Raw genomic sequence first — 14,146 nt, 5'->3', positions numbered from 1 at the left:
GTTTTATCATTTATTGATAACACTGAAAAGTAAAAGAGAAGAGATAGATCACCTTGACTGGATTGCGTCAGTTGCTTCTTTGTTGGCAGCACATTAGAATTGGTTTAACTGGTACTTTCTTCATACGTACTGTTCTTATTGTTTCTAATATAATAGAAGAGTTTAAATATCAGATGTGCAGTGAGCTGACACTGAGCACATTGGTATGAAAAGGGTCACATAACCCAATTCACAGGGTAAATGAACTGCAGGAATCCTAACTATAGACCTGGTTGTAGAGAGTTGTACTGTTGGGAGAAGCCACTGAACATTGTTGTTAGCAGAACTGATGCACAGATTGCCTTGATGTAGAGGTGGTATGCCTCAATGCCGGGGGTCAAAAGGCAAAAAAAAAAAAATTTATTGGCCTTCTTTTTAACTTAGAGTAAGTTTTGTATTCTTCTTTTGTCATAGCCTTTCCAAACCAGATGTGCTAAAATATTTGATATTTGAAATAAGTCCATTGTGTATTTTTTGGTATGGTATTGAAGGTTTGTTTTTTTTTGTAAGGATAGTTTGTATTACACTAGGCACCATATTGTCAGAGGCCTGAAGTGTTAATTGTAGTACCCTTGTGTTTATTTTTACATTGTAAACATTGTTTTGTTGTTGTTTTTATTTAAGACGTGTTTTGCACTGTTGTGTATGCTGATATTTGAATGGGACACTTGCACTAATTCATGTTAAAAAAAGTTCTGTGTATGTGTGTTTCTGTCAGTGCCTTTGAACCAGCAGCTGTGGCTATTTCAGATGGTAACTGTTGTTTTTCTGTTTTGAATTTCAGACTCAAGATGATTATTCTGTATTGTTTGAAGATACGTCATATGCTGATGGATATTCACCACCTCTTAATGTAGCTCAGCGTTACGTTGTGGCTTGTAAAGAAACAAAGAAGAAATAGAAACAGTGAAGATGTATATCATAGTATATGGAAAGATGAGCAGATCATAGCCATTTTCAGTTACTGTATTGGAATGCCTAGTCTGCAAGTGATACAGATAGAAAGAACTCAAGACCTCTGTGAACTAAGTGCTGATCCGGTGGACTCCTGGAAATATTGACCCAGGAACTCGGAAGATCTTGGCGCTAGTTGATTTCGCACTTTTCTGAATTTATAGATCATAATGTTCATTTCTCTGTCATACCCCGTTACTGCTTTCATTTTTTGGGGGAGGGGGGTTCACATTGTAGTATAGCAAACTGACAACCTTTGGTGCCAGTGGCCTTCACTTCTTTGTTATATAATGCTGTTGTCCTTCACAGATCCATCCATCCACAACCCCTTTTCCCATTTTTGCGCATGGGGTCAGGGTGTCGCTTTACCAGTAAGAATCATCTGGAGCCATGGTTTACAACACAGATATTGAAATGCAAAATGTAATGGAGAGATGGACGGTTGTAGGAACATCGCTGTTGTGGAATTCATAATGTAGAGCATTTCAGAAGAACATGGCAAAAATGATTGTCAAGTATGTTTAAAGTTTTAGTAACAAACCTTCAGAGTTGGACATAATGTCTGTACTATATACAGTACCAAATTACAACAGTTTTGATGCAATACGTGTGTTATTTTTGCATTTTTTGGTTGGTTACAGCAGCCTTGGGAAGTTTTTCTGAGAGCTAAAGACTGCTGATGTGACATCATGAAAAACTATCCCACAGTGCTTCACTGCCTAAATTAGTGTATACTCCACTGTATTTCTGTACTACTTACTGCAACAGGAGAACCTTGTTTTCTAAAAAGAGAGGTTATCAGCAGTATGTTGCCAGTGGAACACCTTACAGTGAAAATGAACACAGGTGATGATGTCATGGTAAAACCACAGTCAAGTATCTACTTTTCTAAAGAAGCAAGTTATTTTTAATTTCCAAGAAAACCGTTCTGGTGTATGTAAATAATTTCTCAATGCCTACCATTGTATCATTTGTGGGTATGATCATCAGAAAAACTGAGTAGCTCATGAAATCAAAATATCCAAAAATATTCAGTAATTTCCATGATTTTTAAAACTATTTGCATCATGAGAATAACTGAAAATAAAGTTAAATGTAAAGCAAAAACGCACTTGTAATGCAGACAACATTTTAAGAAATATGAAAACCTTGTTTATCTCATTTTCTGAGTGTCATAGCTTTTTCAGGATTATCCTGTGTTAAACATTTCAGCATTTTGACTAACCACGATTCTTTCTGTGTTTTCAAAGCCAACTTTTATTCTGCCGAATTATTTGATTTGCAGATGTTTAGGACCTGGCTGTGAAACGCATTTTGTTTTATTTGTGTGCTACTGCTTTTTGTATATTTTTATAATGGTCATATCTGTTCTTTATCATGATGACGGGTAGAACAAACATTATTGTGTATTTTTATATTTTAATTTATATGTGGTCTAGTTGACATATGGTGTGAGATGTTGCCACCCTGACTGATGATATGTAAATAAAAAAAAGTGAAATACAATTCTTTTCTCGTTCTCATCGTAGTAGTATTATGGGAATCTTTGTTTAGTAAACATTTGTTAGTGATGGATGTTAATTACATTAAAGGTTGATTGTAACACAAGTGCCAATATTTAGTGTTATAACTGGGGAGTAAGCCACAGTGAAAAAGTGGAAGTGAACAATAACTCCTCACAAATATGTTGGACAAAATAAGTAATAAGTGAAGATAAGTTACCTCTGTGTTCAAAACAAGATCATTTGCATAATGTTTTTTGAAGGAATTGTTGCAGTTCTGATTTGAAGTTAGAACTGAAAAATATGTGCTCAGGACCATAATTACACTCAGTAAATGAAATGGTACACGATTCATTTTTATTATAAATTAAATTTTTTTTTTATTTAAACATCTTATTCAAGGATAAGCACTCTTCAGCAGGGTGTTAATCTACAGGTAATGCCTACTAAAACACAAGTCTACTGCTTCCCAGTGGTACTATTAGTTGATGTGAAGCTCAGACCGTTAAATAAAAAAAAAATAATAAAAAAGCAAATTGCCATGAGTTTTTATACTCGCCAAACAAGGCTTTGCTGTTTAGTGAGCATAATTAAAAACAAAACAAAAAAAAGAAACTAGTGTGTGTGTGTGTGTGTGTGTGTGTGTGTGTGTGTGTGTGTGTGTGTGTGTGTGTGTGTGAGAGCATGCAGCATATTTAGAAAGGAAGAAACAGTCCATAAGAGACCATGAGAAATATGAAAGTCTAATGCTAGGCATTATTGTTTGCTTGAAAGGGGAACAAAATGTAAACAATGTGCCACCATCTTTGTTTGCCATCATTAAAAACAGCAGTGCAAACAGTATAACACAGAACCAGTTAATAAATAGAGCTGTATAAGTTAATTCCCTACATACAACAAATCTATTACTTAACACTTTATACACATCAACTACAGTTCCTTAAAATACTAAGTCCATGCTTGCCATACTATATTGCCTTTGCTAAAACTTAATATCATATCGCAAACTATAAAATGTATCAAAAAGCACAACTCTAAGAGAAATGGAGGGGATAGTGGAGAAACTAGCAAAGCACATTCATAGTACAACTGAAAATAATGGCTCCAGTTACTGAAACTCATGTAAGCAAACCCACTGTACACTCTAGAAAAATTTTAAAATGTAAAATATACAAGTATAAAATAATAGAAACTCCCCTGTAACATGATTAGCGCAACAACTAATCTCTAATGCCACTTAATTAACTTTTAAAATACATACAAAAAGTAACTGAAGTAATGCAAAGCAGTCTCAACAGCAGCATAGTTGTAAAATCCCATACAAAAAAAATTATATATATATATATATATATCTATATATATATATATATATATATATATATCTATATATATATATATATATATATATATATATATATATATATAGGGTCTGTATTACCATATCGTACGAGTGAACGATCAACCCCATGTAAGCGAATGCTTACAACGTCGAAACTTCAGAACAGTGATTATTTTCCAATGGAAAACAATCACTGTTCCGAAACAAAAAAAAAAAAACAGTAAAACATTACTTAACGTGGGGGGGCTATGCCCCCCACACACTCCTACTTAAATATACCAACTCCGAGATCGCACTACAGTGCCGAAAAGGCAAAGTAAGCCAAACAAATTCTTTCCCAGGAAAAGAATTTGCTGAAATGCCGCTTCGCATTTTTGCCTCTTCGCGCTTTACTGTTAGACAAAGACGCATTCGACAACCTGCATCTTATACGGTGTAATAGGGTACACATATATATATATATATATATATATATATATATATATATATATATATGTATATATATGTATATATATATATATATATATATATATATGTATATATATATATATATATATATATATATATATATAGCCAGTTTGGTTTTGTGAAGAGTTGATCATGCCTGCTCAACTTGGCCAACTTCTTTGAGTCAGTCATCAGAGCTGTGGATGAAGGCAAGGTGGTTCATACAGCCTACTTTGATCTGGCCAAGGCCTTTGATACCATTACTAACTCAGGAATCATAGAAAAACTCACTAAGTTAGGCATCACCCCCATATCACTAGATGGGTTGCAAACTGGCTCACAGGTAGAACACACAGTGTGAAAGTAGCTGACTCCAAGTCAGACTGCTGACCAGTCACAAGTGAAGTCCCACAGGGTTCGGTGTTGGGTCCTCTCCTATTTGGTATCTACTTCTCTGAAGTCCAGGCCAACACGAGGGGGACTCTGGCTGACAAAGTTCACAGACAATTGCAAGCTGGGAGCTGTTTTTAACTCCCCAAGTGATGTTGACATCCTACAGAAAGACCTCACTGAGACCAACAACTGGTGTCAGAACCATGGCCTTGACCTCAATGCCAAAATATGTGCATCATGCCCTTTGGGAAAAACCTGGTTCCCATGAATTACCACATCAATGGTAGTCCACTGAACATAGATGGCATTATAAGAGATCTGGGAACACAGGCTGACAGCAGCCTCTCTTTTGACCACCACATTGCCACTGTGGTCAGAAAGTCCCTTCTATATGGCACATCTCATTACTAAGGGTTTTACATCCAGGAAGAAAAAGGTCATTGTCTCCCTCTACTCTTGCCTCATTAGGCCAGTCATTGAGTAAGTATAATGCCCCATTTGGCATGTACCTCACTAAACACATGCAACTGGTGAGGCCACAAAAGTACCTCACAAAGAGGATCCTAGGCCTTAAACATTTGCCCTATATGGACAGACTCAAAAAACTCAATTATTCGCTGTCTCATATCGCCTACTTAGCTCTGTTAGAAATGCTACATGTAAAGAAATCCCTCCGCACCACATGCTCCACAGACCTCAACTTCATTACCACAATCAACAGAACATGCTGGAGGGACAGGTTCATAACCTAGAGACTGCCCATGCTATGGAATAGACTTCCCATACATGTCAAGCAGAGCACCTCACTAGCCCTCTTCAAGAGAAATCTTGATGAGTGGATAGGAAATAGAAAATTCACCCCAGGGATCACTCCAGTGGCTCTACTCGACAGAGGCACTGGGAACTAAGGTCGGGTGGCACAATGCCAGGTTATTCCTCTGGGCTAGGCTTGTAAAGGCTCCAGGGCCATTATCCTAGTACACACCTATGAACCTATATATATATATATATATATATATATATATATATATATATATATATATATATATATATATATATATATATATATATATATATATATATATATATATATAGATTTAGATATAGATTTAGATATAGATATGTAGATATATCATAAATTTAATGTGCATGCACACACACACCAAGTAATAGCCAATCAAAATACAGAAACCTGGCAATGTGAGATGACCACATAACCTAGCAGCACATACATCAGACTGGCAAAAGACGACAGAAAAAAAAGATCCAAAAACCCTTTTAAAAAAATATGCAGCCTAGTTGATATTACATTTCAGCTCAGAGATACAACAGATTTAACTACATGAAGATATACAGCCTACACTGAAGACAGTTGTAAACAGAAAACAAATAACCTATTCAGAAGGCAACAAAGAATATGAAGAAACCTAAGAAACCTCAACTATCGAAAATATAAACACGACCACCATCTTTAACTCTAAAAATAAATAACCCAGGCATTTTCAGAAGCATCACAAAAAAATTAAATGAAAGAGAATAGAACAGTAAAGAAGAAAAATACTCACTGAAACACCAAATGAGCAGTAACCGTACTACAAGAATAGACTCGATACAAAAACATAAAAACTGACGGCATGCAAAAATTAGTGCTAATAAAAATATTCTGCACTGATATACGGACAACAAAAGGAGAGCAGTATTCACTACAGATCTGTATATATTTAAGAGCTGAAACTAAACAGAGCATTAAAGATTATGTCAACAATGATAGAAAAATAAAACATAATAGCATTCAAAATAGCAAGCAATGTACTACACTTCTTGATAATTTTTTTTGTTAGGAAAAGAAAACAAAGACCATGCCAGCCACCCAAAAAATTTAAAAAAAAAAACAGCAAAGCACAGCCACCAGATGCACCATAAGGACTGATACCAAAAGTATGATTCAATTTACAACTCTGCATGACACAACAAGGAAGAGAAGGACAAAGACAGCTGACACCAGATTGCTGTGACGCACTATCAGATGCCATAGGAGCAAGATGCAGAACACTTACAATGAATGAAGAAACAAAAAGAACACAAATCAACAGAAACAAGCAAACCAAACAAGGAAAGATACAGAAGTCAAATATACAAACAAATAGGAGACCCACTGTGCCCAGTTTCATCAAATACATAGCAAATTACTACAAAACCCACATTCCTATTCCTATATTCCTACATCTAAAAAAAAAAAAAAAAAAAACCTCTTAGAACACCGTCTTTAACTTCAAATATACTGGTACACCAGAGAACCAATGAAAATATGCCATGGATGAACAATGTAAACCTTTCCCGAATAGAGATCAACCATGGTATAAGAGCAATTGCTGTACAAATCCTTGCAGAACCTAGACCAACACCAAGAGAAATAGCATCAGCAACAGAACACAGATCAGAAAACAATCTTATAAACTATTGGATACCAACAGCTGAAGACAAAAAAATGGAGCAACACAACTATCTTACAAAACAGAAGCACTATAACAAGGACAAAAAACAACAGACATCAATACAACCAACAACAAAGAAAAAGTCAAAATCATAAAGCAGAAACAACTTACTTCAAACCAACAGCATGTATTTTCATTGTACCAGTAATGTTTTATGTAACAGAAAACAAAGCAAAGTTAATATTGCAATAAATCTATATTTTCCTATGAACAAAATGTGATAAAATAATGTTACTAACATAAACTAGGACTTAAAACTGTATTTCCACAACTCTTAAGTAACTGACAAAACTAATAGTAACACAAATGTTATCTACTGTATAACTGAGTAGTTAAAATTCTAAACTATTTTATTGAAATATCACAGCTTTCATCATCCTTTAGTCTGTTTCTCTTAAAAATGTTGAGTGATCTTTGCTTTATTAGAATAATACATTTCTGTAAACAACGTTCTAGTTTATGACAGTGCTGTAATAAAATTAATTTAAAAGTGTATAAAAACTGCTGCATTCTTCATTATTTTATTTAGACGACAATCTTCCATTCTGTAAGTGCAGTAATGCCCTCCAGGGTGTGTTTTATTGTGCAGATAATGCCCTTGCTGGGGTGTAAAGCCCCTCTGACTGCAAAGTTAGGCCTCAGAGCACCCTCGGGCATGCTTTATTTCCTCAATAATACACACACTTGTCAAACATTATTACTTGCTTAATCCTTAATGAAGAAAGTTTTTTAAGTTCTCTTTTATGTCTTTTAAGATGATTTTGCACTGGGACTGTGAAATGTACTTAACGTTTTTTTAAATTCAGAGAAAAGTTTAATGTGGATTTAAGAAATGTCAGCTGTTGCATTCATGGCTTAATATGAAGAGATTGTCTCTCATATGCTATATTGTTTATGGCCTTATTTGAAAATATGTTTATTTATCCAACAAGTTTTGTTAAAAACAATGTGATTATGTTTAAACGCTTTATTGATGATTTGGTTTTGTGTGTAGGGGTAATCCGTGTGAATTTGGAAACTTCATGAGCATAGTAAGTCAGAATTATTTTGGTTTAGAATTTACATACAGAGTCAATGATAAAATCATGCAGTTTCTAGACGTAGAATTTTATGTAGATACAAATAGGAAGCTCCAATATAGGCCCTTTCATAAAGCAACTGCCGCAGATAATTTTTGGAGGTTAGCAGTGCACATCCTTCACATTTGATAAAATCTTTACCCTACGGGGAATTTAAGCATACTATGACAAATACTTCAAACAAGAAGGTCCTAGAGAAAGAATTTATTTTGGTAAAGAACAGACTATGTAAGAGAGGTTATAGAGATACTTATATTCAGGTAGCTTTGGATAAAGTCAGAGGGGTGGTGAGTAAAGGCCATGACCAGAGAGGTCCCAAGATTAATCAGAAAATTCATAAAGTTAAGGATTAGAAAAAATGGAGCCCTATATATTATGTAACTAAATTCTCCCCTTTTTCAGATGTATTAAGAGAGTTGGTTAATAAGTGATGTCCAGTTTACAGGGATGAATTGGTAGGGAATTTGTTCCCAAAAAAAAAGTAACTTTTTCTTATGGCCGATTCAACAATTTAAGGGAATTATTGAATCAGAAGGCACAGAATACTGTGGGGAAAAGGCTGGGGCATTTCCTTGTGTAATGTGAAAAGTGTGTAAAAGAATAAAAAATGTGGATTGATGGGTTATTAATGGAAAGAAATTCTGGATAAAAAATTAGTTTAAATCTGACTCGTGGGGTCATCTGCATTATTGGGTGTGGATGTACACACACAATGTGATATATAGGACAAACAAAGAGAAAAGTTAAATTAAGAATATTAGAACATCTAGGTAATGTTAGAAATAGGAGATTGGCAAGTCCAGTGGCCCAACATTTTTGTGCTGCCCATGGGGGAAGTGTTGACAGCTTTTTCTGTTGTGTTCTGGCCCAACCCTTTGGATGTCAGAATATGGGGGGAGAAGAATTTAGCCCTAGGCTGTTGAAGCTGGAAACAAAAATTATTGCGAACCTGGAAACTTTATTTCCATACTGGCTTAAATCTAGAAATTAATTGGAATGTTTAAGGAAATTATGTATAAAAATTAGGGGTTTGCTAGAGTGTATATAGGTAGTTGTATAAAAATGGTAAGAGTAATGTTAATACCATATCAAGGGGAAAAGTGCAATATAGGCTAGTTGTATGTAAGTAATGTAAATTAAAATTATTGAACAGATTTGATATGAAATTGTTAGTAACTAATGTTTAATAATTGTGTAATTAATTTGTGAATAGTGTATGGTATAACTGTGTAAGGCATTTTCTAGGCTATATTTGGGAAGTGCTTCTGTATGTTACATTGGATAGTTTTTCTTTCTTTCACTTATGGGGGGGGGGCTTTAAGCCTTTAAGCTTGGGTGGAAAGTTTGTAGTAATTAGGAATTTATTAATTGGAATGTATTAGTACACTTAATTAATAGGATGTAAAAAGGCTGCTAAATTTGTACTATTTCATTCCTTGAAGGCTTGTTAGCCAAGGTACCAGATGAAGTGTAAAAAATAAAAGAAAAAGCAGCTAAATTCTTTTGCTTCCTGACTTCAGTTTTTTTTTTTTTTTTTTGGTTAATATGAAGAGATAGTAGGTTGACATTCTGGGGAAAGATACTAAAAATTCCATTATAGTAAACACAATACAGTGTAGTATTTTTTTCTGCTAATTAATCTTCATCAATTTATACAGTAGAAAGTATTCCCAGACATACTATGCCAGTAAGGGCAACAGTTTACAGTACTACTTGGCAGAAATACAAAATCTGTCCCACAGATAGTAGGTAACATATCAGTGGTTATTATAAAGCATTAAAAATAATTTAAACAGCTTAATTTTCAGAAAGAAACGGATCCAACAAAATGTGTTTGAACACCAACGCTATCTTCTGGTTTAGTTGGAAAAGCTCAGACTTAGTATTGTTATCAGATGTACAGATACCTTAAAGAAAGAAGGAAGTATATATTTATTATAGGACACTCAAACCAATGTATTGGTTATACATAAATATGAGGAAATAATCAGTAAAACACTCAATCTTAATTTTAAGCTTATATGCTTGGATTCCCACCAGCTAAGGGATAGCTCTTATTTTTATGGCTTTTAATGGGAAAAAAAAGCCACCCCTGCTCTGTACCTGTACCCATGAGGGATGGAATGTAAATAACAGTATATTGTTGTTCTGTCTCCTTACAGAACTAGTATAGCACAGTTATAGTTCTTAGATAAAACTTCTTGGATAAAACTTGCTTGATCTGTCCAAGAATGCTGTATTAAAAGGGGGAAGCAGAACCTGTACCCTCTTTGCCATGGGCCTTTGGTTGTCCACCAAGCAGAAATAAGAATAAAAGCTGTGACTGCTAATTCTTTTGAAAAATAATTGAGATTTGGAGTTTCTGGTGGAGTGGAGCCCTAACTCTTTGCTTGAACTCCTGCCTCATGTGTGAGCCCTTGTGGTTGGCTTGTAAAATCCTAGAATATTACTAGTTCCTCTGGAAATTGTTGCACTTTAAGTTAAAATGAAACCATTGTTTGCCCAGTTGATACAGTTTGAGAGTGTAATTGGTGTGGCATTTTAAGTCGCCGATGACTAGCAAATGATGAGGACTAATGTATTTTCCTGTTTAGGGGTCGCCACAGCGAAACTCCGGCCGCTAATGATTGGCAGTGGATTTTTACGGCGCTGAGGTTCCAGCCCGAGATCCAACCTTCAAACAAGGCACACCTATTCACACACACACACCTACCTGCATGTCTTTAAACGGCATTTGACCACAGGGAGGACATGCAGACACCACACAGAAGGCGCTCCAGCTGAGAATCGAACCGGAGAACCTCTTGCTGTGAGGCGACAATGCTAACCGCTGCACCACCACGACCTGATTAGCAAGTGATGAATATGGTTTATTAATGTGCAATAAATTAAAGTCTGCCAAATGTGTGTGAAGGAATCCTGGACCAGATGTTAAACTTAAAGCAATGTTCTAATATACAGTTGTTCTGTAGGGCTTACTGTAGTTACATCTGTAGTTTGTATTTGTTGTAACTTAAAGCATAACGTTTTAATGTTTTTTTCTCCATTAGATTCTCATTAATGCATACATTCTAGAGATTGCACTGAACCAATGTCTGTCCCTGCCAGACTGTGTGCATTTCCTTTATCATGTTAATTTGTACAGTCACCTTTTGTTCATGCTGTCTAATTGAACAAAGTCTATTTTTCTGCATTTGTTCAGATATGCCTGTGGGAAACTTGTGACAAGTTCAGTTTCAGTTATTTAAATTGTTATGTGAAAATTCTGTACCCATTCAGCTTTATTTAGCTGAAATAAAACCAAAACCATGTTTGTGAAGGTGAAGTCTAATGGAAGCAAGTTCACAGTAGATAAGTGTAATTTAGCTGTAGATTACTAAAAGTAGTAAAACTCAGATTATACCATGATCCCCCCAAAACGTGCACGCTGATTGGCCAGCGTGCCCGTTGTAAATCGAGTTATACTAATGGAAAAAGGTCCGGTCGCCCGGACTTTTTTCCATTAGTATAACTCGTTTTTTTTAAAACACTGTCTCGCTATGTTAAATGGGTTTAACATAGCGAGACAGCTTTAAAATAAGCAACGGAGATCTCCGTTGTGTATTTTAAAGCTGTCTCGCTATGTTAAACCCATTTAACAAAGTAAGACAGTGTTTAAAGCAACGAAAAGCAAGATCTCCGTTGCTTTTTTAGTGTTCGCTATGTTAAATGAGTTTAACATAGCGAGACAGTTAAAATAAGCAACGGAGATGTCCGTTGCTTATTTTAAAACTGTCTCGCTATGTTAAACTCATTTAACATAGCGAAACATAAAAAAGCAACGGAGATCTTGCTTTCTCCGTTGCTTTTGCTCAACTCTGATGTACTGCGCAGGCGCCAGTACATCAGAACTGCCGTGGATGCCAGACATCTGCGGAAGGGCAGTAAACAGGCATTATACTATGCCATTATTTAAGAAAATGAATAGTTTCTTTTCTTAAATAATGTCATGGTATAATAGCAATAACCCACTTCTGGGTGTGGGTAATGCTAAATTTACCCACGGTTGGCTTTGTTTGGTCCTCGGGCTCCCTGGGACCAAACCACGCCAACCGTGGGTAAATTTAGCATTACCCACTCCCAGGCATGGGTTATTGCTATAATAAATCATGTAAAAGGGGTAGCAATCTATATTATGAAAGTTCAAGAGTTAATTCCAAACTATAAATTAAATATATGTTTTCTTCATTTTGATATTGACAGTGATGCCTTTTGCCTTGGTCCATAGTGTCCATATTTATTAATTAAAATTTCACAAGTGATAAAAACATATGGCTAGTGAAAGTGTGCTAGATTTGAGACATTATCAGAGAAAAGTGATGTACAAAATAAAATGTTTTCAACCAAATTAAAATGTATAGTTTGATATTTATAAGTTTAGAAATGCTATACATGCCCTGATTCCAAAAGATTGGTCTTGGTGTGACTTCCTCTAGTCTAATGGCTTTCAGTGAGAGCAACTAATATGGAATCTGGGCAGGCCTACACTAGAGCAGGTCACTTTCACTGAGAACAAGTCTTTTAGAATACAGACAGGTTTACAGAAGGGTAAGTTACTTTCACCCAGAACAAGTCTTTTGGAATCTGGCTGATGGCATGATATTTTATCAGATTAAAGAACCTGGGCTAGAACTGTTGGTTTGCAGATGCTGATGTAGAAATTAAAGCATATTGTTTTTGAGTTATAATTCTAAAAAACAGATGAATGGCACAATTTGATCCACATTTGACCATTGTAAATAACAGTTGAATATGCCTTATTTGATCTGTCTGTTTTTCAGCTGAAACTGATAAAAAAATACAGCTAAAAATTTTAATATCAGTAAAATCTATCAAGTCTGAGTCTAGATGTGAAAAATATGTCGAGCTAAATAAACAGTTAAAGAACTAGACAAAGAACTGGAGGAAGGGGAATTCAGAAAGTCTTACTGCAATGTGGAAGCCTCATCTTGGAAGGTTTCCACATTGAGGTAAGCCCTTCCTGATTTACAAACTGTTCTATATCTGATGTTCTGCCCTCACATGTATGTATGAGGAACCTGTACATTCATGCAACAGTCCAGGATATTTAGCCATATTCTGTCCCTCAGAAATGTTCTCTGCTAAAGTTAACTCAACTCAAAAAAGTGAGTGCCATCAAAAATGGCCTATTCGCTACTATGGAAGTACTTGTGGTGCAGGTAAGTGCAGAGTAACAGTGTGTGTGTTTGTGTATGTGTAAGGGCGTGCTTAGGTTGAGTGTGTGTGTGAGCACGCGCACATCTGTAAGAGCATGAATTAGGATGAATGAGATTGTATGCATGTCAGACCATGGGTGATCACACTACAGGGGCTGGGTTAGGTAGTGGATAGCAAGTCCGCCTGTGTGTGTGTGTGTGTGTGTGTGTGTGTGTGTGTGTGTATATCTATAGGAGTTTGCATGCGAGTGTGAGAGAGCATGTGTGGTGAAGCTTGTTTGTTGATAGTGTGTGTGTGTGTGTGTGTGTGTGTGTGTGTGTGTGGATAGTGGGTGCCTTTGCTTAAATGATGTTTGGGCTGCTTTGGAGAACACTAGCATTGTCAGGTCCCACAGTGCAGTCATTAAGAGATCTGTCAATGAGACACTAAGTGGGAGATTCTCTGTGTGGCTTTAACAGTTCTCGAAGTTAAAATTGTTCTCAGTCTCCAGTTGACTAACCCACTTTGAGCAATATAGCAAAGTAATTTTCAGTCTTAGGATACTGATGAGAGACAAGTTAACAGCAGTGTGTATGGATACTGGGGAGGTTCATTCCTACACAAGTAGCAAGTAAAACTTGCTTTTTCTGTAAAATGCTTACTTTTGAAAAAAAATGAAAAAGTTCATACAAAAAAAAAACA

General features: G+C 35.7%; 1 protein-coding gene across 3 annotated transcripts in view; it reads left to right on the top strand.

The window, feature by feature from the left end:
• The window catches only part of SGF29 (SAGA complex associated factor 29), a 176,924-nt gene extending 174,425 nt beyond the window's left edge, over positions 1-2,499 (top strand). For all 3 annotated transcript variants that reach the window (XM_044086261.1, XM_044086262.1, XM_044086263.1), the window contains exon 10: positions 824-2,499. In XM_044086261.1, coding sequence (XP_043942196.1) covers positions 824-940 — 117 coding nt within the window. In that variant the 3' untranslated portion in view covers positions 941-2,499. The remainder of the gene's footprint in view (positions 1-823) is intronic.
• The last annotated feature ends 11,647 nt before the right edge of the window (positions 2,500-14,146 follow it).

The sequence above is a fragment of the Protopterus annectens genome, chromosome 10.part0, assembly GCF_019279795.1.
Source record: "Protopterus annectens isolate FY-2018-M chromosome 10.part0, PAN1.0, whole genome shotgun sequence".
Taxonomy (NCBI): domain Eukaryota; kingdom Metazoa; phylum Chordata; order Ceratodontiformes; family Protopteridae; genus Protopterus; species Protopterus annectens.
Note: the sequence above shows the minus strand (reverse complement) of the source record. Positions and strands in the feature narration are given on the sequence as shown.